Genomic DNA, 25563 nt, shown 5'->3' on the forward strand with positions numbered 1-25563 from the left:
AGTCCATAGGCGTTTGAAAATTAAGAAAGTGCTCTTGGACATGCTTAGGCATTTGTCTAGCCTGCCTAGGCGCCCGCCTAGGTCTTGACTCTCAATTAGACAGAAAATCGATAGAGACTTGTTGAATACTTAGATGAACACTTATTATATGCTTGTTCCCTATGTTTTCAATATGTTATGTACTTTATAATATATGTCATTTTATTTTGCAATTTATGTATTCCAATATAATTATGTGTCTTTTTTTTAAGTATAAATAGACACTTATTTATACAATGCATAATAAATTTACTCAAATCAGCACAGTCCCCCTAGGCCCTCACCTAGCCGCCTAAGTGCTAGGCGCTAGGCCCTAGCCTGCTGCCCGACTAGCGCCTAACGTCTTTTAGAACCTTGCCCACAACGGAGCTACACAGACGGAGCAGCAATGCTACCATTATCTTGTTTGAAGTAGTGTGCGAAGTCTGATGACTTCGCTGAGATTGACCATGCTTGTTCCGCAAGACACGAAAACCTAGTCTAGTAAGGAATAAACAGGTTTCCTATATTCTTAGAATCCTTACAATATAAGGATTGGCATGCGCGGCAAGTAATTACACTTCTAAGATGATGCAATATTTACTTTTATCCTTTGGGATTCTCCTAGTTTAATACGGATTTCATATCCTAAAGGGCCTTTAGCTCTGGTAACTTAATTGTCACACACTTAATATTTTGCCTACTGCTTGAGTCTCAAATATTTGCTTACTAACTTGACTGTCGAAAAGCTTTTGGTCGGCACCCCCACCCCCCCCTCCAGTCCTTGGTTACTTACGATTGCTTATTCCTTTACAGATTAACGAATTTGTGCATCATCATTCACACACGATGGTGTGCGACTTTGGTTTCAACAATTGGTAAGTCCATGCTCGGATTATGACTAGTCAAAACTAATTTTTCATTGTCAACAATAAATTCAGGAATCCAGATCTTCACCGGATCCTCTTTGTAAAGATCTCGGGGATCCGTCGTGTCCGTTCATCATACATCAAGCGGTCAGAAATTATTTTAAATATTTTTATTTAAAATTAAACACAAACAGTATTTGACAAAAACTAACCGCACGATATACAATGAACGGATAAGATTCACAGATCTCTAGGATCCTCACAAAAAAATCCGGAGAGAATCCTGTTGGTAAATTCAGCATCTAATGTTATTACACGTGTCATTATTTATAACCTTTAAATGAGATATTTGGTTGTCGGGTTAATAAATGTAACGATAGAGAATATTGACTATTTGGATGTAATGGGAAATGTGGCCTCTACCATGATATTTTTTTTTTTTTTTTTGAAGGGAACCTCTACCATGATATTTTGAAACATTAACCGTTACACGGTTTAACTGAATAATGCTGACGGAAAAACATTTACCGTTATTCAGGCCATCTATCAAACGTTTGTGCTAAGAGTCACCAACAAATGCGACACGCCATTGATTACCTTAAGCATGACAGTGGCATTCAACATGAGCTCATGTGCATGAGCGCTGTAGTTACCTGGAGCCATGATGTTAATAAGCTCCTGCATCTGCATTGCACTACCAACGCTCATGACAAACGCATAATCCATCAACCAGACACAATCCAGCTGTTCATGCATTTGCCTTCAATCGCTATGTCAAGATTCAACGAGTCCGAATTCCCGCTCGTGTTTCTCTTGTTCTGACATGACTTCAAATTCGACCTCAACCTCACCTATTCTTGATATTCCTGCTTTTGCATCGAGCGGGAAGAAGAAGAATTGATAATCTGTTTGGATTCTGATGTTGATGATCTCAACTACAGCGAACGGACATAAACAGTTGCAACCCTGGAGGAAATGAATGAATGTATGGCTTATCTATGACAAAATATGAAATTATTTACTGAACAAAATTTCCTTTAGTAAAAATAGAGAAGTAGGAAAACCTACCAACATATCAAAAGAGCCTCCCTAGTTATTTTGGGGGTCAAATGAATAAACCTATGTTGAACTGAGGAGATTAGCAAAAGTAGACAAGTTGTACAAAAACAATGCAGGATCTGCTTCAAGTAACTTGAAGAATACAAATATGCTTTTAGCAAAGATTGATGTTAATATGTTGTTGGTGTAGCGTTGACTCGTGTAATATAAAACATTACCAAATCCAGGTATCAAGGAAGAATTGGAAGTTCCACCTTGTCAAAGGAAAATAAACTCACAATCCCCTGCTCCACATGACAAACCTTCACGGGAATGTTCCCGCATCGTCTCTCGAGGGCTTCTAGGTCTGCTTTGGATGGTGGATGACCCCTAAAAGAGAGAAGGCAAGCGTACATTTAAATATAATTACATGAGAACGAGACACTTATCGGATCATTCAATAATACAGAGAATTAGGAAAGAACTTTTTTTAAGAATGTTGAGTTCCAACAGATTTGTTCGGGCAAATGTTCAATTCCCACCACCTATTCATATTGGGTGAAGAATCTAAACTCTTCAAATATGATAAACAGGGATCCATTAAAACTTTCAAGATGGCAATATCTGTTAATTACTGTTAATTACTAAACATGTTTTTGTATTTATAAAGGAATTATATGTTCATACTCACAAAATATTAGTACTCATTTGGATGTGCTTTTAAAATGACTGAAAGCGCTTTTAAAAAAATTATTTTTGGGTTCTAAAAGCACTTGAAGTGCTTTCTGCAAGAAGCAAATAACTGGTGCTTCTTCCAATAAGCACTGCACTTTAAGTGCTTTTCCAGGATTTACTTGCATTTTTACTAAAGATTGGTTCTAAAAACATTTTCATCAAAAGCACCTTCAATCATTCTTTGGACTATTCAAATAGTAGGCATATCTGATGATAATGATTATCAATATCTAAAAGAAAAGGAAAAATGGCAGCTAATCACAAACAGAATCAACTTCGTTAAATTCTTACGATTTACCAAAATATGAATACCTGGTAAAGCAGAGCACAAAACTTGGGTCACCAGGAGAAGACTTCCTGAACTTGCTGTTTGGGAGATAAACATCAAAAACCAGCCTTACTTCATTAATTTGCATCTCATTGAACAATCCAATGACAGACCTAGACTCTTCTGAATCCAAGTCCACTGCCTCATCATGGTCACGGCAACCATAAGAAGAAACAGATTCATGATTACTCTTCACAATCTTCATAGACCAGGGGACACCATGCCGCCCAACAATGTAACCAAGAGATTTGAGTTGCTTATAAGCTTGAAATTCCTCCCAACTGCACCCGTGCTTTCCATTTGAAATCTTCACATACATGTCTTCCAAGGAAAGGCTAATATCACCATTATCCATGAGAAGCAAAGCCCCTATTTCAATCAAAAACCTTTAAAAGGACTGTTACAATTTGCTAACACTTCCATTTCAATGGGACAATGCACAAATTTCATGATCATTACCAGAATTCACATTTACATCATGCTGACAAGAGATGCTTTCAATTTGGTGAATTTACAACATCACTGGCTTGCCAATAGATGGCAAGGCAGTGATTGCCAAACATGTAAACGGCATTAGCTTTTGAAAAGGCTTTTGGCAGAGTCCCTAAGGCGGATGAGATTTATTCTAATGGTTTGAATTTTGTAATTTCCCATTCTATATTATTTTGTACCTTTTGAATCCCTGTCATTGAAGTTTTATCCTTAATATTAAATTGTGGTGTCAATCGGTTTGCTCTCTTTAGGTATTTGTTTTTTGGCACACAATACGGTGTTTAGGCAATTATGTGAAACTTATAGAAAATCATCTTCTAAAGGAACGATCAATGCTCCCGCAGTGATCAAGCATTTTTGCTCATTATTTGAGAAATAATCATACTCGTGTTGATGTGTTGATGCTGAGTAGTACATAAATCTTTTGAGGCTATTAACAGAAAAGATGCAAGTCCTTCGAATTTAATCTCAATCTTCTTTTTTTTTTCTTTTTTTTTTTTTTGATTGCTTATCATCATTTGTTTTATTTGTATAAAATTTGTTTCGTAGATCTCATAGGAGTTGTATCGACGGTTTGGAAAAATTTCAACGTCCGTCACAAATTTGATAAACTTTCATATTGTGGTCCCATACCAAGCAAATCGCTTTCCCAGACAGTTTTGGAATTTGACGAGATAAAAGAGATTGTTGTTTCACAACTAGTTACACTGCACCCCTTTACCAGACCATAATATGAAAATTTATCAAAACAGTTACACTGCATCCCTTTAAGACCAACCTTAAAACTTTCCCAAAACCCCAATATGGGGTCTATGAGTAATTCGAAGCAAATTATATACATATAAAACCAATAGTAATAGGCAATTAAAGAAAAACAATGAGAGATCAAGCTAGCATACATCTTTTCAGTTAATTATCTCAAGATTTCTACAATGTCAACATCACCATGAGCATAATTATTTCTCAAATGGTAACCAAGAAGACTTAACCAGTAAAGGAACAATGACCAGTTATTTGGGAGATAATTTTCTAAAAGTATTGCATAATTGGCTAAAAGACCTGTAGACTGCTAAAAAAATACCTAAGAGAGGAAATTGTATGACACCGTAATTTAATATTCAGGATAAAATTCAGTAACAAAGATTCAAAAATTACATAAAAATACAGAAAAGTGAAATTACAAAATTCGTTACATTCGCAAGGGCCCTACACCCCATGCATATGTTCTAATTTCTAAAATTTGATCCAACAAAGTAACGTGCATAGGCCATGCCAGGTGTAGGAACCAGTACTACATACAACCCTAACATATTCCCTAATTTTGTTTCCAATCCGCATCAGAAACTTTCCCAAAAGCCTTTTCAATAGCTAATTTTCCGTTCACATATTTAGCAATCATTACCTTTTATTGGCAAGCCAGTAATGTGGTAAATGTCTTACAAGCTCAACATCAACTTCAATTCACCAAAACAAAACCATCACTTCCCAGGCTGATAGATGTGCAGCTCAACATTAGTTTCACTACATTTATTTAAATGTCCCATGTTTTGATAAATCTGCTGGTCAATTGAAGCTGGTATTAAAATACGCAGCCTAGACTTGTTCCTTTTCATTCAAATACCAATACCTTTTTAAATCTTGCATAAAATTATTGAAAGGAACAATTTCATAAGGTAACTATTAGGCTATCAAGGCATTGAAAGGCATATATTCAGCTACAAACAGCATGTCCAAAATCTAAGGCTTCTCGAAGCAGAAAGTAAGACAATGAAATGGAAGGAAATCAAGATTGTTATAGTTGGGTTACTTCAAGTCCAATCTATTATATTTTATGGTTTTACCTAAACAAAATCTTTCAGTGATTTGCATGAAACCCCGCATACATTACGACAACAATCAAAATTAAAATATAGTTTTTTCACTTACAAAACTTCCTCAATGGAGAAATAGAGCTTGCTACTACGAACAATTCCCGTGGTCCTCCAAATTGTACCCTTTTTATCTACAACCTCAGCCATGCCCGTCTCATCACTCCAGCGAGCCTTCAATGTCGCTTTCCTGAAAATAAAACTCAACATCAGAACTGTACATAAACAAGCTATTCTCTAACTTTTTCATAAAGTTAATTAATTACCTGAATTGTGACTTGGAAGAAGACGCAGAAGCATAGTGATCTTCTTGTTCATCAATGTCATTGGATTTTTGTGAATAGGCCTCAATAACACCCTCTCCTAAATAATTCTCTCGGTCCGTGACCTCCATTATACCAAATTCCAACCCAGAAGTTTGTTTTTGAAGTATAATTCTGAGAAAATAACAGTTCTAGCACTTTAAGAATTAGCATCATTATACATATTGATCAACTGAAAAACAACAAATGCCTTCCCATTTAGTGTTATCAATCTAACATGAGGAGATTAAAAGAATTAATTGTCTATGGTACCTGACAGTTGCCAATGTTGCTATTGATGCCGTCGGCCGGTGAATCTTGGACGGCTGCCGGCGTGCAGGGGTTGACAGTCGACAAACCTGCGCCACCCACCCCAGCCGAGCAACCAACTCCAGACCCCGCTTAGAGTCTTCAATGTTTTGGAGATCCTTTCAAGTAATTAAAACTTCTTACCACATCCTTCCCTGCTGAAATCAAAAGGTAGGGAGACAAATATATACGTATACAGATAGAGAGAGAAAGTTTTTGGGGGACGGAGGAGGAGATAAACAAGGGTGGGAAGAGTAGATATAAACGCCAGGGGAGGGGTGGAGGGCGGGGTAAAGAGACTGAAAATGGTGGGGTGGAGGAAAACACAGCGCCGGGGCGAGACGGGGGAAGAGTGAGAGGAAAAAGGATTTTAGGTTTTCTTGGCGGATTTGGATCCCATCCGGATCCGGCACCTAACGTAACTTGGGAATTGGATCCTCTCATGAGCACAAGCTCAGGATACCGGTTCACGTGAACAGTTGGATTTTGATCCAACGATTACAAATAGAAGATCTCTTTAAAAATTATAATGATTGTAGCCGTTTAATCAAAATCCAATGGCTCACATGGGCTGGTCAGAGGATCCTGAGCTTGTGCTCAGGAAAGGATCCAATTCCCGTAACTTGACCGCACGATGTGTAATGAATTAATAAAATGTGAGATCTAAGATCCTCACCAAGAGAATTCGAAGAGCCTCATCCCTCTTTTGGCTAATATCGTCTTCTAAAACGTCCAAGTTTTGATATAGGAGCTATATTTTTTAATTTTTTTATTAAACGTTTGCTCTTTTTATGAATTTGATTAAACATTCTTCCTCCACCAATTAAGGTGCCACATATTTTATATGTAATACTTTTTAGAGATATTTTGATATAGGCGCCTCAGTTTTGAATTTTATAGATCAAACATCCATGTCTTCTAGTGATTTGATTAAACTTTTTTTTGTCATAATTTTGGTGCTATATGCACATTATATTGTAATAAATTTCCTATAATCTAGCATTTTGATTACACTCTCTACCGTTAGAGATAATTGTAAAAATAAAAAATAAAAAGTTAGATTGTTGTAGGCATAATTTACTGAATAATTATGGAGGCCAGAGAGAGAGTGAAGGTGAGGCAATAGTAGAGAGAAAGATAGATGTGTAATTGTGAATGTGTTCTATTCCACCTCATTATGCCTTTATTTATAGTAGTAGGATAGGTAAAAACATTTCCCTTTAGGATTACAACATTTAATAGGTAATCAACTCCTAATAGGAATATAAGAGGCATTCCAAGATATACTAGGATTTACAAAACCACATTCCTAATCTAATAGGACTGCAACACTCCCCCTTGAGTGTGTAAATACTCAAGTAAATAGCACATCAGGTCTTCAGTGATGAAGCAATATAGTTGATGAAGTCGTCGGCACAATGAGCGAATGCGAGTCTCAGATCAATGGAAGAATGCATAAAAAGTAAAACTCACAAAACCTCGCTATGGTAAAACCCAAGGTGGGAGAAAAACTCATAGTCTAAGGAGAAAAGTGAAAAGTTGCATTAAGTCAAAACTATACGTGTTTTGGATGCAAGTAGAATAGCTCACAAGGGTATGATCAGCCCAGGATGGGTGCCTCGTTAAAACCTAGTTAGGTAGCAAAAACTCAGTAGGAAAAGTGCTCCTAATCGTAGGGAAAAAGAGTACATTAAGATCAAGTGAGTATACTTCTGGATACTCCCCCTGAGTTTGACATAACTTCCAAATGAGAACTACAAGCATTGCATATGATAGTTAGGCATACCAATTCCTCGGACAAGCTTCTAGAAGGTTGACTTCGGCAATAATGTCGTGTAGAGGTCGGCAAGGTTGTTTGGGATTGGCTTGTATGACTTCAATCTCATGATGCTTTGCTGATGTAGATGTGGACGCAATATGTCTCGACATTGACTTCGTTGAAGTATCATGGCTTGGTATGGTTGATACATGCAACATAGTCTTCATGGATCGTCGTCAGGACTCAACGATGGATGAAAAACACAACAAGTACTTCGAATATGCTCAACAAGAACTCCTAACCATGTCTCACTTATGGCGTAGTGAAGTGAGGTGAGTCTTGGAATGATTCGAAGATTTCGCAACTAAGGTTATATCGTGGACCTCCAAGATATTGCGATATCCCTAACGGTAAAGACATAACCATTTGGGGATTTTGCCTTGTGCGAGTTTGATAAGTAACCTGCGTCAGCATAACAAACAAGGCAAACATCATTTCGAGGATCAGGGGGGTTGGATCCGCTCGAGGCGTTGGGATTTGCCCATGTAGTACCTTCAGGGTACGTCTTTAATACCAATTCAGTGGTTACGTGTAAGCGCGGTGCTGCATCTTTACCAAGATCAACAACGAAAGAGATGTCATGTCTAAATACAATGAGTTATGTACAATAAAGCGCAAAGTTGAACTTTAGATATGGAATTTCGAATTCCATAATCTCTTCAAGGGTCTCATTTGCATATAACGTATGGATGATCATAGGTATACTTAAAGGTAACACATTTGGGGTGTAGTTCGACTAGTAGACCAAAATACCATCAGAACAATGCTTCAACTTCAAGTCAAGGCATAAATGAGTTTTCCCAAGATCCTTCATCTCAAATTCCATCTTCAGGTGCAAGGCAGTTTTCTCAAGCTCTTCTAGAGTCTTAGTGAGATTCGTGCCAACGACATAAACTGTAACTCTAGCAATTTGGAATAAGACTTCATAGTTTAACACCCAAAGGCATAATTCATATCCCTGACTGATCATCACTTAGACGGGTATACCACATCCGTCGGATTGTAAGTGAACGCCTCAAACAAGTTAATAGGGTGTTCTGTATCTATATCCCCATGGAGAAAACACTAACCACATTTCATCATGTTGTTATCAATCACAGGACGTTTTGAGAGAAACCTTGCGTCGTAAGGCGTGCATCATATTGCATTATTTCATTCATCCCATAACGCTTCCTTTCCCACTGGTAACACAACAGGGTTATCTTGGGAAATGTAGGGACAACAGGTGCAATACACACTTTGGTAAAGAATTTGACCTGGATTGTAATTTCAATTGTCCAATCAGTTCTACATTGTCACTTAATCAACGGAACACGGTTTGATATCGTCGCTTTTCATTTATGTCGGTAGCTACCATATAAATGATAACATCATCGATGATAATCTCATTTCAATTCCATTTAGCTCATCCAAACTAGTATACTGGACCAAGAACTTTAAGTCTCGGGAGAAATCCGGATTAATAATGATTTGAGACAGCGATCGAGTTTAGATTCATTGTTGTGTCGTATCTAGGGAAGTGAATCTTACGAACCCAATGATATGTCGTGCTTCAGGTTAAGACAGATTGATTGGCTATCTGCCGGTGTACCAGACCGTCCAACAAGGGTGTTTAAACCGTCCAACAGGGACGACACACCCTCCAGGGATGTTGACTCTACGTCCATTAAGTACGTATATCCTTACAGGCATGTTTGCAGCTGGTATATAATCTCGTCACTTTAGTTAGATCAGAGGAATGCTTCTGGAGCAACATTCTGAAATCTAGAATTTTTTGCACTTGCTTATCATACTTATGCAGTATTGGGATCAAGATGAGACATAGTGGGCAACGTCCACGCAAATTCGCGCCATTCTCCAAGAACGTTGACGTTCTTATCTCCCCCTAATGGCGGGAAGACTGTCTCATTAAAGTGACAACCCGCAAATGAACAATAAAGAGATCACGTGCAAGGGCTCTAAGAGAGCTAAGGTGAAGGAGAATCATGATCGACAAAAGATGCATATCCTTTTTTTTTTAGGACCCATGGTGGTACGTTGCGGCGGCGCAACTTAGTGCATGGTGTCATGCCCCGATCCCGACATACGTCCAGGATCGACACGTGACGTTACCAAATACTTGTATATCTCACATACCCCATCTCCGGGATATGGCAAATCACAACTCGAAAATCAAATTGCAAAGTAATTTTTCGTTTACTTTATGGCTGCATCTAACCTCCTCGTTAGACTGCCTACATAACCTCAATAGGGATCAAGTCATTCGTAGTTCACTTATCACAAAATCAGACGTTTATTCCACTAAATTCAAGCAAAAAAGCATACCATTCCTCAATCATTTATTATAAACTGACAACATGTAATTCCTGGACTCATGCTACATAACCAACTCCCATGAAAACATGATTTCTCTCCTATCCAACATATAAATCATTATGTCTCATCATGATATCGTAATTCACAACATACATCATATTTAAGAACCGACGAAACACAAAACCATTCTCTAGCCGCATTAATTAATTAATTTGATCAAAGTAATAACAATTATTCTCATATCTTCTAAATTCATACCTTATGAAATCATAATCGAATCGTAGAAAATCTTGAAAGAGTCACTCAGACGTCCAACATCTTTTCTAACTCAATTGACAAGATTCTCGAAACCATTGACACAAATATGTATAAAACTAAGGCTAGAGTGACACAGTTAAGCCAAGCCTTCTCCAAATAATGGGTTTTTAGACTACTCCACAAAATTCAACAACCTCGGGTTACAGACCACTCAACGGAACCAAACTAAATATGATCGCCTATCAAATGTACCAAGTACAACTAATCATCATCACCTCTAGAATGTGTATGGTCCCCCATCGCGGATATACCAAGCGGAACCATAAGCATAATCTCATCGTGCAGGCAGTGATCACCCATCGCGGATATACCAAGCATGATCACCCATAACAGTCCCCCATCGCGGATATACCAATCAGGACTGTATCATATAGCTCTAGGTAGTGATCACCCATCGCGGATATACCAAGCATGATCACTCCTAGCATGTGTATGGTCCCCCATCGCGGATATACCAAGCAAGACCATCCATGTACCACTACTACATGGTGCAATCTCATCATCACACATTATACATAATTATACGCATACATGCTATCGACTCCCCGTATCAACCAGCATCTAGTCATATGGAGCACAACACAAGGAATTCCCTTAATTACTATTTCTACTAAAAACCTAATAAAGTACCTAACTCATCTCCTGACTTTCATCTCCATCTCATGCTAGGTAGTAATGCCAAGTTCAAATAGGTATTCAGTTGGCAATCATATCTAAATAATTATCAAACAATATTTAGATCCCATAATTGTCATAACATTCATCATAATTATCAATCACATTATTAAAGAGATAATTAAACACATATATATCACAAACATCATCAGTACACAAGCCAAATCCTATTTAATAAGCATAGGTCTATGGCTAAATATATAAAAATCACATTTCAATAGAAATCATATTTATAAGACCAAATCATATTCACAAATGATACCAATATAAGAAATTAAGATAATAATCATATCTCATATATTCAAGTCACTATCTAACCAATATAAGCCCACTAGACTTCAATTAGTCTCGTAGTACTAATTTTATTATTTAGAACGTTTCGAGACATGTTGACCACAAGTCAACTCTCAGTCAACGATAGGGTCCACAACTCTACGTAATTTGATCCTGAAGATCCGCATATCGGATTTCTGATCCATAACTTCCCAAAGTCCACATTATGCTTCTAGAACAACATACTAAAATTCCATCGCGATCCGACGGTCGGATCTTCGCCAATTACTAGAATTAAGTGGCTGTCAACAATTTATTTTACAAACTTAGAAATCCAATTAGGGAAGATCCGTACGTCGGATTCCTGATCCGTAAGTTTCTATGATCCACAAATATTATGGTCTAACACGCATTAAGGTTTAGTGACGATCCAACGATCGGATCGTTGATTCATATTTTGACCAAGTAAGGTATCGTAATGAAACTAAGTCCAAACAATCAAATTACGTCATACGGATATCAATTATGAAATCAAGGCATCTACTTGAACTTAAAAGGACATCGTCGGCCCACTGGCCAGGCCGCTGCCGCAAGTGGCGGTTGGCCGCCCCGACTTGCCGGAAAAATTCAACCATTTTTTAAAATTACCAAAATTTACAGAAATGAAGATCTCAATGAGTAGAGTAAGTTTTATACCTGTGGCCAAGTCCAATTTTTCTGGGAAAGGCCCCAAATCAGCTCGCACCCGTTGGAAACCCTAGAATGGGTGAGCTTCAATTCGTCCACTCCGGTGTTCCGTCGCCCCTAAAACTGATTGGGCTTTGTTCCATGGCTCAAGGGGAGTCTAATGGTGGTGTAGATCAACGGGATTACATTCAAAAATGGTGGATCGCCATCAAACCCTCCATTGAACTCCGGTAATGTTCCTCGTGAATTTGGACCTAAAAACCCACAATCTTGGGCGGAGATGATAGATGGGAAATCGTGGAAGAGGTTTTAGGGGGTGGATGTGGCGTTTCAACGAAAAAATGGCAGGAGGAAGCCGGAATCAAGTCGGGTTGAAACCAGGTTGGTGGTGTGTGCACGGGTTGGAAGGGAGATAACCCTTTTTTTTTCCTCCCTTTTTCTTATTGGTCCTTCTTTTCCCCCTCCTTTTCTGATTGGCTCCCTTCCTTACTTCTAATTGGCTACCTTAAACTCCCACATGGTGGGGGTTTATCTCATTTAAAAACTATAGTTTAGTAGAACAACTTCAAATGTTTGTAACTATACCGTTATAATCCAGACTCGCAAACGGCTTTCACCTATGCGTTCGTGGTTTCGAGATCTATTCGACAATATAAATTGAGACCTCCAAAGGTCTACAGATTTTAAATAATTAATTTCCAAACTTCAACTTCGTAACTAGTTTAATTGAAATCTAAATTCAAATAAATTAATATAAATTCTCGAAAAATAATATAAAATCTCAATAATACAAATACGTAGATTATAACAATGAAATCCAAGAACGAGATTTCACACATGGAATGCACACCCAAATGCGTAAATACGAAAATCGTCAAGTTCATACCTAGTAACCAACTATAACGTCATATAGGTTGGGTGGCAATGGGCCTCAAGGCAAACCAATATAACTGCGTACAAGATTGCATAGCCCTAGGCAGAAACTGAAAACTTGGTACGTTTACCAAAATTCGGGCGATCATTTAAATTCCACTTTATGATCGTTAGGCGAGGCTATTTGGGGTGAATCATGGGAATTTGATGTTCAATTATAAACCCAAAATACATGCAATATGTTATCGAAAATCGTCGATATAAACTCTCCGGCATTATCCAGTCTCCCGGACCTTAAGGGATAAGTAGGGTGGTGAACCCTTAATCGGTCATGAGGTTTAGCAGCAATGTGTGTGGACAAACATGTGACCAGTTTGTCGATTCATGATCGGATCATATTTATATATTTTTTTACTTCGAATTCACTCGTCTTTTCTTAGTTAGTTCCTTATATTTTTGAGCTATTTACGTTATTTTTGTGTTTATAGGATTTGTTATGCAAAGAAAATAAAAATAGAACAAATGAAATTTTATGTAATAATTTCGTCAAAACTGTCTGTGTAGATCAGCTTTTAAATAAAATAAAATAAAGAAAAATAATAATGATAAGTCATGATGATGTTTGAAACATCATCATGATTCATGTTTTGTAGAAGAAGAGAGACACGACAGACAGAAAATAATGGGATGGAAGTAAGGCAAAAAGAAAGGAAGTGAGTGGAGAGAGTGGAGGGTGGTTTGAAAAGAAAATAATAAAATAGAAAAACAAGGCAAGGTCAGAGGGCAGATAGAAGGAGCACGGGGAGAGAAGTCGGAGACAGCTACGGGAGGACACGGATTGGAAGGAATAAAAAAAAAGCTGTCTGAGTAGTTGGAGGAGGATAGACGGAAAGGAGAGAGCAGGTCAGAGACTTGCCAGGCGATAGAGAGCACGAAGGCAGAGAGGAGAGACTGACAGAAGTCAGGTGGCGAGCAGCTGGAGGTCAGCGAGAAAGAACGAAGAAAAGGCACAGAAAAATAGAAGGCAGCAAGCTGCCTTCTCTCTCGGTTAAATCTTTCCAAACTTATATTTTATTTCTGTTTCAATAATGTGTAACTAAATTTATTTTGGCTAGAGGTTAATTCAAAGCCATGAATATATTTGTAATATGAATTGATTACCTTCAGTTGTGATTTCTGAGTTGTGATTTAATTTGCTTAACTGTTTGATTGATAACTTATTTTTGTATGTCGATTAAGAATGCATACTTAATTTACATGCATGAATTTGATGCTAGAATATAAGTGAATTTCACCTAATCGTTATGAACTTATATTCACAAGTAGTGAAGGTTGTTATCCACAATCGTGTTAAGTGAATTCTAGGCTGGATTAACATGCGTATTCCATAGTTATGAATGCCTAGTCAATGTTTATGATTTCCGTTGAACTTAATGATCTTTGTTGAATGTCTCTATCATGCGTATTCCATAGTTAGGGACTTTGATGAGGAATAATTTGGTTGTAATGCGTATTCCATTCAATCCAATGAATCTAGGGAAATCTAAGAGTTAATTTAAGCGGACCTAATTAACTTGGAACATTGTCATTCACAATTTATTGAAAGAACAACTGAAAATCAATTTAGGTTGCATATGTGTCATGTGTGGAGAAGAACCCTCTAGCTAGTCTGTCACCTATCCTTTCACCTTAATTTCATGCTTTTGTCAATTCTGTAATTTATTTAAGTTTAATTTACTTCTCGTCAAAACCAAACCCCCCCATTATTAAATATTATTTTTTAGTTAGTTTTCATTGTTGTTAGTCTTTTAATTCAATTTCCGTCCATTTCAGTTCTTAGTGTCTAATTTGATTGTTTTCATTATTTTGAGTCATTCTAAGTGTGTTTCGAGTTATTAGAGTTTTTAGCCTAGTTTTGTGTCCTTGAGTCTTGTTTAATATTTTTAAATTAATTTAGAATAGATTAGCAATCCCTCCTAATCCCCGGCCTAGAACGATACCCTACTTACATCTATACTACAATTGTCAAAAAGAGGGTTTAATTTGTGTGTCAAGTAATTTTCGCATCAATTCATCAACTAAAACCATAAGTATTTATATGGTCCGCATTTTGGTTAGATTAGTCCACATATATTCCCTTGAATCCACTGTGAAAAAAAAAAGGTGATTTCGTATCTTTGGTAGGGATGATTTAGAAATCAAATTTCCCAAAATGAGTGGGTTTTGGCAAAGTGTGCTTTTAGGCACAAGATCCTTCCTTCGGGTAAGGAGATGCGTCGTAGCATCATTGTGCGACCTAAGTGTCCCAAAAGGTCGTGCCAAAACAAGTAAACTGCTCAATCACGAAGCTCCAGGCCAGCCACATGTGGCGTGTTTCCAGTTGGGAGACAATCCATTGTCCCCAAATCAAAAGTTCAGGCTCATTTTTGGAGGTGGTGCAAAGATATTTCACTCTATTTTCTTCAGTGGTTTCATTTATAATCATTGTCATCTCGAATATCCTTAAAAACTCAACGTCAGGGAGAATTTAAGGTCCCTTAAATGGTGATTCAATACCATTCATACAACGAGGAGCGTGCCAATGCTCTTAATCAAGTTGGATAGACCTGAAGTTGTTGTTAGAGATGTGATTTAGGTGTAAAGTTAGGGTGCGTAGTACACATTCATCCAGACAACTAACTTTCCCACATTCCTACCTAATCACGTGTTTCATTGAATCGGTCACATGTATTAAGAAACATGATTCAATTAACTCATATTCGAGGACAATATCAATAAGATTATCCGTAAGTAAAACATACACCAAACTTGAATCCAAGAACATGGAAAAATGTTCACAAAGTAAATGGTTTACTAAGGGGATTTGACCAACAAGGCCATCCATGTCAAAATTCTACTCTTCCAACGATGTTTGGTAGAGCAAAATTAGTCTCACATATTGACTACTAAAATGGTACTCCTTAACAACATTGGCAGGGGCACAAACAGGTGCATAACCAATGGTTTATTGCATCAAGATAGAAATAGATTCTTCTTCGGTGAAGGTTACCCCTAACCTCCAAGGAGGACCTGCAGCATCGCCAAATGAAATACTTCATTTTATTTGGAACCTCCAGTCTCCAAATCTCCATCCACCGTTTGTCTGGTTCGTCCCTCCGACTACAACCCCCGGTTCCTTTCCGCCCTAGTTCACCATTTTCCTGCATTTCCATTGCAATACCATAGCCGGTCCTTACCGTGTAGTCGCCATTGCTAGTATGGTGCCAAATAATTCTGTCATTGCAACCCTCCAGGCTAGTTGGGATGCCAAGGATAATATTACTCTCCTCCTCCTCAAAGCACCCCTTAACTAATTCGACCATCCAAGAGCCCGTCACAGGATTGATTAGATCCTTTACCATCACCGGCATATCCGGGTGTTTTGATATAACTCGAAAGGTATGAGGTCTTGGAAGCCAGGGGTCATTTTTCACCCGAATGCTGCTCCCATCACCAACCCTCCATCTTCTCCCTCTTTCCAAGATCCTTTTGCCTTGCATAATTCCTTTCCACCCCCACGATGATCTTTTCCCCACCTTTGCCTCCATGAAAGAGCATTCAGAAAAGTATTTTTCTTTAAGAATCTTGCCAAGCAAGCTAAGAGGGTTGGTTAGAATCCTCCATCCAATCTTGGCAAGGTAAGCCAGATTAAAGGATAGAATGTCCCGGAACCCCAGCCCTCCCACTTTCTTTCTTCTCTTCATTTTTTCCCAGCTAATCCAATGCATCCCATTTTTCTCCCTACTGCCCCGCCACCAGAAATTCGCAATATTTGATTCCATTTCTTTACAGAGGTTCACTGGCAGTTTAAAGCACAACATCGCATAATTTGGTAAAGCCATTGCCACAGCTTTAATCATCACTTCCTTCCCAGCAGGAGATAAGAATTGTTCCGCCCATCCATTTATTCTTCCATCTAGTGCCTCACGAACTCCTTCGAAAACAGCCTTCTTAGATGCGCCAAAGTCTGCACTAAGGCCCAGGTACCTGCCGAAAGTCTCCTTTCCAACAAAATTAGTGCAGGCCTCAATCAACCTCCGTTGATGCCGTGGACACTGGTTGCCAAAGTACAGGGAGCATTTCTCTCTATTAATGATTTGTCCAGAGGCAGCTGCGTAGCATTTCAACACTTCCAATATTTCTCTGACCTCCACCTCAGTTGCCTTACAGAAGATGACCGCATCATCTGCGAAGAATAAGTGGGAAATTTGCATCCCATCAGGCGTGACTCTTATCCCGTGTAGGGAGCCTTGCTTCTCCCTTTTTCGAAGCATCGCCGATAACCCCTCGGCACAAATTAGGAATGGAAAGGGGGACATGGGGTCTCCTTGTCGAAGGCCGCGTTTTGGTTGAATAAATCCAGTTGCAGAACCATTCAGTAGCACACTATAAGACACCGTAGTTATACACTCCTCAATTCTCTTACAAAACTCATGAGGGAAACCCAGAGCCCTTATCATTTCCAGTAGAAAACTCCATTCAACCTGATCGTAAGCCTTTGCCATGTCAAGCTTCATGGCAACACATTTCTCCTCCCCGTTTTGTTGGTGGTTCATTGAGTGGAGAATCTCATGCACAACCAAAATATTATCCTGGATTTGTCGGCCCGCCATAAAGGCCGATTCGTTAGCACTGATCAGATGGGGAAGGACATTTTTCATGCGGTTCGTAAGAATTTTGGCAATCACCTTATACACCACATTACATAAGGAGATGGGCCGTAGCTGAGACATATTCCTCGGGCTGGTTACTTTAGGAATGAGAACCAGATGAGTATGGTTTAATTTCCTTAACATTTTTCCGGAGATCCAAAAGGCCTGGACCATAGCCACAATATCACTGCCAACCACATCCCAGAATTCATGATAAAAACTACCTGTGAAACCATCCGGCCCCGGAGCTTTGTCCGCCGGGATTTGGAACATAAAGAGCCGCACTTCTTCCTCCGTTATCGTTTGCATAAGCCTTTGAGCATTTTCCGATGAGATCCGAGGTTCCACACATTCCGTAATTCCCTGAGTACCTCGTGGTTGACAGGTGCGGAAGAGGTTCCTGAAATACCTCACTGCTATCTCATCCACCTCGCTAGGTCCCGTGCACCAATTTCCTTGCTCATCCTCCAACCCCACAATTTTATTGCATCTGCGTCGCTTCATAGCCTGAGCATGAAAAAACTTAGTATTCTTATCCCCCTCTTTCATCCATTGGTTCCTAGATTTGAGCTTCCAATATCTTTCTTCCTCCCTGAGTAAATGTTTAAGTTCCCCCTCCATGTTTCGAACAACCTCACTAGCAAACTTGTCCGACTTGTAAGTGTTCCTCAGGTCATTTTTCAGAATTTCAATCCGTAGTTTTGAGTTTCTTCCACTTGCTTTACTCCATTTTTGTAGCCCTTTGCGAACCCATTTCAATTTCTCCACCACTCTAAATGCTTTGGATCCCACAAAATTATACTTCCAGTTTTTTTCCACAATACCGTGGCAATCCTTTTCCCTATTCCATCGGGAGTCGTAGATAAACCGTTTCCTCCTTTTAAAGGGAGTGGAATCAGTGTCCAAAATTAGCATAGCATGGTCAGAGCCTTCCAAAACTTCATGCAGAATTTTAGCCTCCGGATAGGCCGAGACCCATCCTTCCGAAGCTAATCCCCTATCAAGCCTTTGTTGGATGGGTCCCTCATCTCTTCGATTTCGCCAGGTAAAGGGGTATCCCGTAAAGCCCAAATCAAGCAGCTCATTGCCAGAAACGAAGTCACGAAAGTCCTTCCTGCTTGCCACAGATCGGTAATTCCCCCCTTCCTTCTCAGAGTCATCCAGAATATCATTGAAGTCTCCAATGACAACGCAATTCACCTCCGCTACCCCCAACCGTTGAGATAAAATGCGCCACTGGTCCCTTCTTTTCTTATCGTCCGTACTTGCATAAATCGCAAACAATCTCCACTCCTCATCCTTGAGCTTATCACTGATACCTACCTCAATGAAAAAATCCGAATATTTGACAAGCATCACCAGGTCGTAGTTTCTCCAGAAAATACACATACCTCCCGCAATGCCTCTTGGTTCGACCACGTGCATGAAATCCATCCCAAGTCGCTTCTTCAGGAAAACATAGCGATTACTCCGATTTTTTGTTTCTAGGAGTATCACTATGTCAGGGGTGTGGAGTTTGTTTTGCTCCATTAAATTGTCAACTGTCAAGTCACCCCCGATACCCTGACAGTTCCAGCAGATTAGCTTCATGGATTCCTGGAAGACCCCTCACGGCTGGTCTCCTCCGCCTCCGAAAACACAATCAATCTTTGTTTTCTCCCTTTTTGTGCCCAAAGCTCCCCTGTATCCTCCTGCTCCACCTCTGAATACTGCCTTTTTTTTCCCTTTTGTTTCCCTCATTACAGCTTCTATAATTGGGTTTAGCTCAAAGGGATCGTCCTCTATAGTCCCCTTATCCACAATCTCATCCTTCTCGGTGCCCTGTTGGTAGGGGTGGGTTCAAAAAACCGAAAACCGAAAAAAACCGAAAACCAAACCGGACCGAGGCCGAAAAAAACCGAACCGAAAAAAAACCGAACTGAAACTGTCAAACCGAACCGAACCGAATCTGGTCAGTTCGGTTTCGGTTTTTGAGGTTCGAAAACCGAACCAAACCGAACCGAACCGAATTATATATATTTAATTATTTTTTTCAATATTATAAATAGTTTATTCATACAATCATAACAAAACAAAACCTGTTGCCAAGTTGGTTTCAGGGAAAATTTTGAAGTTGCAGCGCAAGGGTTCGAACCCTCATGCCTCCAACATTTCAGAAACGTTTTTTAATTTTTTTGAGAAATCCCCTTTAAGTTAGCCCTAGCAGCCACACCTTTTATTCATTCCCCTCTTCTCTCTCTCGTTCCCTTCCCTGCCTCCAGTGTAACCCTAACTAACCCAGTAACATTCTCGCGCAGCCGAGCCTCCTCTCTGTCTTTCTCAAACTCTCTGTCTCTCTTGGTCTTGAATCCCAGGCGACCCGCGATGGTGCGACCCTTCTCACTCTCAATCTCTCACACCTCGCCCTCGTCGTGTGCTTCGGCGACCTCGAACAAGTGAAGGCGATGATCCTGATCCAAGTGGAGCTCACCAACATGGACCTCAAATCCATCTCCTCCAGGTCCTTGCCCGACCTGCATACCCTCCGAAAGTCCTCTCACCTCCTCGGCCCCAAAGTCCTCCAGGTATTGACTCCTCTCCGTAATTTCTCTCGTGAATTTTCTAGGTTCTCTTTTGTTGCTGAGAAAATAGATAAACAGAAAGAAAAATTAGGGGCTCATCGATACATAATGTTGATGCCAATGTTGAATACTGTTATGTGATCAAAACAAAATTAGGGGCTCATCGTATTCTGATGGGTGCTGAAATGGATTGCTGTGATTCAACTGATGATGGAATGAGATTTTATGTGGAATTAAAGACAAGCCATGAGGTTGAGATCTGTTTTTCTTCACTTTCCGTTACATGCAAATTTTTTCTTCTCTGAGTTTTCTTATGTAACTGACTGTAATTTCTCATTCAATTGTGCAGTTGGACAACCATAAGATAGAGTACGAGTTTGAGAAAGAAAAGCTCCTCAAATTTTGGGTACATTACTGTTTTAAAGACAAGCCATGAGGTTGAGATCTGTTTTTCTTCAATAGCTTTTGTTAGAGATTGACATGCATAGTTGTAATTTTTCGTGAGAAACAGCCCCATAATTTGGGTTCTTCTTGAAAGTAATATACTGGTAAAAGTTTTTAATGTAACCATACTTCTACCTTTAGTTTTACATATTGCATCAGGTACTGATGGGCTTGATATATGTTGATCGAATATTGAATGACACTTATGTATTGCTTAAGAAAAGAACCTTGATTTGTTATTTTTTGGTTGATTGCTTGCATTACATTTTAGGACAATTGGCCCTGCAATGCCATCAGCTGAGTTACTTGCAGCAGCAGCCAAATTGACGAAGGCACAGGCTGAGCTAAGGTATTTTATTTGACAGATTATTCAGCTAGCAAATTATTTTGAAACAACTTTGCAATTACTCTAGTCTTGTTTATTTTGAATTACAGTTATAATTTGGGTTACCTGTTGACGTGGTGGTGGATTATAGTATTTTCTCATTGTGACTGCTTGAAATGTTGTGGTTTTTATTACATATGTACAGAGAAGCTGAGTTGGAAGAAGATTCTGAATATTTTATAGGACCTCCACCACCTGCCGTGGTTGCTGAAACTGAATCAGCTAATGAAGCTGAGCGGTTTGAAGAGGTATGGTTGTCTTACCTCGCTGACACTTAAACAAAATTAATAAGGAGATTGTATATAGCCTTAGGTTGAGTGAGAGTTCATTTTAAATCATTACATTCATCTCTTCTTAGCCTTCAGTATTGTCCTTTATAGCGTTATGCTTGTTGTATTAATCTTACCTGTTTTACATGGTTGTGAACTTCTGAGCTTATGCAATTTGTTATGTTGCCTCCTAGGCCGCCTATGCGATGAGCTTGAGCTTGAAGACTTGGAAGATTTTATTTGTGCAAGACATGAAGTGATGAAACCTTGAAGGTTTATTTGACTTGTGTGATGTTTAAATTTGGACTTTTTGAAGACTTAAACTTTGATGTTTAATTTGGACTTTTTGAAGACTTAAACTTGATTGATGATTGATTCTATTTCTAGTTGGACTTTAAATGTTTATTTTCATTTTTTGAAGACTTTTAGTTTTATGAGACTTTATGTTTTTAGATTAATTAGTAAGTAGTAACTTCCCTCATGAATATTGAAAAACCGTCCTGGAGAGATGGAAACATGTCATATTTTCTATTTCTATCTTATGTTGTGGTTGTTTTGCATTTTTTGGAGGAAAAAAAAAAAAAACCGAAAAAAAACCGAACCCGAACCGAAAAAACCGAACCGAAAAAAACCGAAAAAAATATGGGCCGAACCGAACCGAACCGAAATTTCGGTTTGGTTTCGGTTTTGGCAAAAAACCGAACCGAAAAGAACCGAACCCAGCCCTACCTGTTGGTTCTGCCTTCCCCTTCCGTTCACCGCATGTCCATCGGTAGTATCTGCATTTTGCAGTTCCACATTTAAGTCAATGCCTATGCCCGTTCTGTTTGGTTTGTTAGCCTCATATTGTCTGTCCTCTAGTTCAGGAAGTTCTTTCAGAATAATGTGCCTTGCCTCCTCCGCCATCACTCCCCCCGGTTCTATTAGTCCTGCATCGAAAGCGGCCTCTCGTGCCCGTCTTGCTTCCTCGGCCCTCATTTTTTGGCATCGAATTTCCCCAGCTAGCGTTTTACCCCTACTCCCTTTTAGAGTTGAAGAGGCTCGCGGTTTACTTGGCGAGGATGCCGTATCAACCACCTCTTCTTCCCCCCGAGCTACACTTTCCTCACCGCTGAGGAGGCTCCGGTCTCTAGTTTGTGCCAGATCTCCTATGCCTGAATCCAAAGATGAGCGAGAGCTTCTTCGGTTCTCATCTCCGTCGTCGATCCGCTCTCTCCTCCATCTTCCTTCGCTTTTTCTCCCGCCGTTAGACCCAACGGAAGCTTTACTGCGTGAGTTAGATCCCAAAGGTTTCCCTCGGATATCAGTTTCTGCTTCCAACCCACGGTATGCAGGGGTATCATCGATATCCCCCTTACCATCCCCATCTGTTCTTCGGTCCAACTGCAGCTCCTTGCAAACCCGGGTAGCATGTCCCAGTATACCACAAATGAGACAGTATCTTGGTAGGAATTCATATTTGAAATCCACCCATACAGTTCCTTCATCCGGAAACTTCACAAAGGTCCCTCGCATGAGAGGTTCCCGCATATTGAAGCAAATTTTGACCCGCAGGAATCTTCCGATACAATCTCGGCTACCTGATGCATCTACCTTTCTAACAATGCCCATTAGTCCTCCAATGGTTTCCGCTACCACCGCCGTCATGCTTAGCGGTGGTACATTATGGATCTGGACCCATAACTCCCCGCTAGATAGTGGTGCCCATCTATTCTGTCCTTTCCCCGTTCGGTCAGCTACCAGTACCATATCGCTTTTGAAAGTCCATGGCTGGTCCACCTCTAGCACCCTTTGTAGATCTCTCATCCCAGCAAAACGTGCTAAGAATCTGCGCTCTCCAATGTCGCGGATTGATACTCCTTCCTGCCCCCTCCATAGTGACGAGAAGCAGTCAATGAAGGCCTCACTACACACCTCTTTGGATGTGAGAACTTCCGCAATTAGGGTGAACTGGAACCCTAACAGAGCTCCTTCGACAGCCTTTCTGTCGATTTTTCTCCCGTTCCTTATCAGACAGTTTTAGTCTTGAACCAAATCTTGCCCCCAACTCCTCGAGATCTCGTTTTTCGTCTCTCTCAGCCATGGAAACACCTCGCAGCCCTTCCCCGAGCCTTCCCTTCCAGATCTACCCTACACCCACCCTTCCTCCCCTCCTCACCACTCAGATCTCCGCGCCGCCGCGCCCTGCCGGAAGACCACCACTGCGCACCCCTGTACTTTTACAGCAACCCGATTTCCAAACCTAGCCACCCTCCGAATTACACCTATGCCCTTTCCTACACCCCTGCAGGACTGAAGCACCGAGACAACCTAGCCAGTCTCCTAATCAGAGATGTTTAGGCTCCTCCATGGTCGGCCGCTCAATCGCACCGAAAAACCTCCTTTCGTGGCACGCTCGTGTAGCTTTCGTACGCTTCCTTTGTTTGTTATTTGTGTGGACTAACTTAAGTGGGATTAAGTTTCACTCACCCAGATTGGAGGCCTCACTAAACGGTCTTAGCGAGACCCCCCGAAATTCATAGGACTGCTAAGACCGTCTCTCTCTCGCATTCTCGTCCTCGCCTTTCGAAGCTACTCAACATCGTCGTCTTCCTACCGTCCTCAACCATTTTCGACCGCGATGACGACGACATCCAATAAATCAGAAACGTCTCTCTGTCAACGCACCTCCCCTTCACGATCTAGCAACCACCAAAAACCCTAAATCTTCAAATCAGATAATCCTTCGAATTCCCACTCAATCCCTATCAGACCCTAACTGAATGGTCGAGCCCTAATGTTCAGACAGAATGGCCTTCGCCTATTCCTTCTCCGCTGGAATATCTGAATCTGCAATTGGAGAAAAACTGATTTGCATCTAAACCAAAGTATGAGGGAGAAGAGGAGGATGAGAGGGTTGATGGGCTCGAATCGGTGGTCGAGTAAACAAAAAGGGATTGAAGTTTGGATTTATAAATTGAAAATTATAAGGAAAAAAGGCTTGGAGAAGGAGAGGGGAGTAGCAACTCTCCTTTGTTGCTGATGCTTCTAATTTCCAACGAAGAAGAGAGAGTCCTGCTTGATTTTGTTGTAAAATTTTGGATTTGATTGTGGGTCAATCATGTTATATTTTCATTATCGTGCTTGGTTTTGTGGTTAAATTTCTTCTAGGTTCCTTGATTATTGTAGTTTTGTTGCTAAATTTGAAGACCCAGTTCTAGTTTTTTGTTCATGGGTTCTCTGTAGCTCTGTGAAGAAGCAATGTGGAAAAGGTAATGCCTTACATATTATGGGTTTTGCTTTAAAGCTTGAATATTTGTAGTGGGGGTAGTCTTTACAGAGCCACATTCGTGTGATTTACTGCTTTGAGCTGTGTAGTATGAAATGGTGAAATAATTTTTGTTTTTCTTTGAGAAAGAGAATCTGGTTCTTTGAAGCTCTTCAAAGTTCAAAGATCTTTTTTGTCGGAATTTTTTAATATTATTGTGATGAACGTTTGGGGTTCTGGATGCATGTTTGATTCCAGTTGTGATTGCAGAAAGTCCGAAAATTAGTTGAGTTTATATCCTCTCATCTTAGTCCGACACTGCACCAAACGTTTCACTAAGTTAGTCTAGCTTAGTCTATTTTAAGCCAGTCCAGCTTAGTCCCTAAAATTAATCAAGTCTGAGATAGTCCGATGCAACAAACGCACCCTAAGAGGCAACAAACGAACAATTTTTTTCTTCTTGCAAACAATCAATACCAACTAACAATCTGAACACAAACGACAACAGAAACAAGCAAACAGATACCAACCCGAAGCAGATTAAATCCCGAAGGATCAAACCTGCTCTGATACCAAGTTGAATATCAGAGTATGCAACGAACAAGACTAACAAAATAATAGGAATATTATTAAATAAACGAGAATGCCGAAACGGCTACAAAACCCTAAGAGATTACATTGTGACTAACTTGATTCTCAAACTAAATTACAAGCAATATTTATAGAAAACTAAATCTAAGAAACCCTAACTCGGATGGGCTAAGCCCAAATCCTAAACTAACAAGCAAAACCCAAATACTAAAATAAACCTAAATACTAATATTTTCCAACAATATTCACTTCCTTCATATTTCATTTTATGTACACCTCTTGATCTGAGTATCTGTACCAAAGGGTAAGTTTTTTGTTTTGGCACACTTTATACCCATCTTTCCATCCTTTTCACATATATTTGGGAAATAGAATTTAGTGGTACATTTCATTTTAAAGGATAGCTTGAATTGTGTACATTTCAATTTAGCCGATATGTTGGTACGTTTCAAGTT

At 39.7% G+C, this 25563-nt stretch overlaps 1 protein-coding gene across 6 annotated transcripts; it reads right to left on the reverse strand.

Moving 5' to 3' along the window:
• Positions 1-1288: 1288 nt before the first annotated feature.
• On the reverse strand, positions 1289-6365 carry LOC126591816 (uncharacterized). Of its 6 annotated transcripts, none has more exons than XM_050257517.1 (6): positions 5924-6365; positions 5615-5785; positions 5407-5538; positions 2973-3374; positions 2201-2315; positions 1289-1853 (listed from the first exon to the last, which is right to left on the reverse strand). In XM_050257517.1, exons 2-6 carry the CDS (start codon positions 5740-5742, stop codon positions 1662-1664), a joined length of 969 nt encoding a protein of 322 aa, XP_050113474.1. In that variant the 5' UTR covers positions 5743-5785; positions 5924-6365; the 3' UTR covers positions 1289-1661. The 6 variants fall into 6 exon arrangements, with proteins under 6 accessions (XP_050113474.1, XP_050113475.1, XP_050113480.1 ...); XM_050257518.1 differs by having other exon boundaries at positions 5615-5802; XM_050257520.1 differs by lacking the exon at positions 1289-1853 and adding an exon at positions 1902-2006 and having other exon boundaries at positions 5924-6364.
• Positions 6366-25563: the final 19198 nt, after the last annotated feature.

This window comes from Malus sylvestris, chromosome 12 (assembly GCF_916048215.2).
Source record: "Malus sylvestris chromosome 12, drMalSylv7.2, whole genome shotgun sequence".
Classification (NCBI taxonomy): Eukaryota; Viridiplantae; Streptophyta; class Magnoliopsida; order Rosales; family Rosaceae; genus Malus; species Malus sylvestris.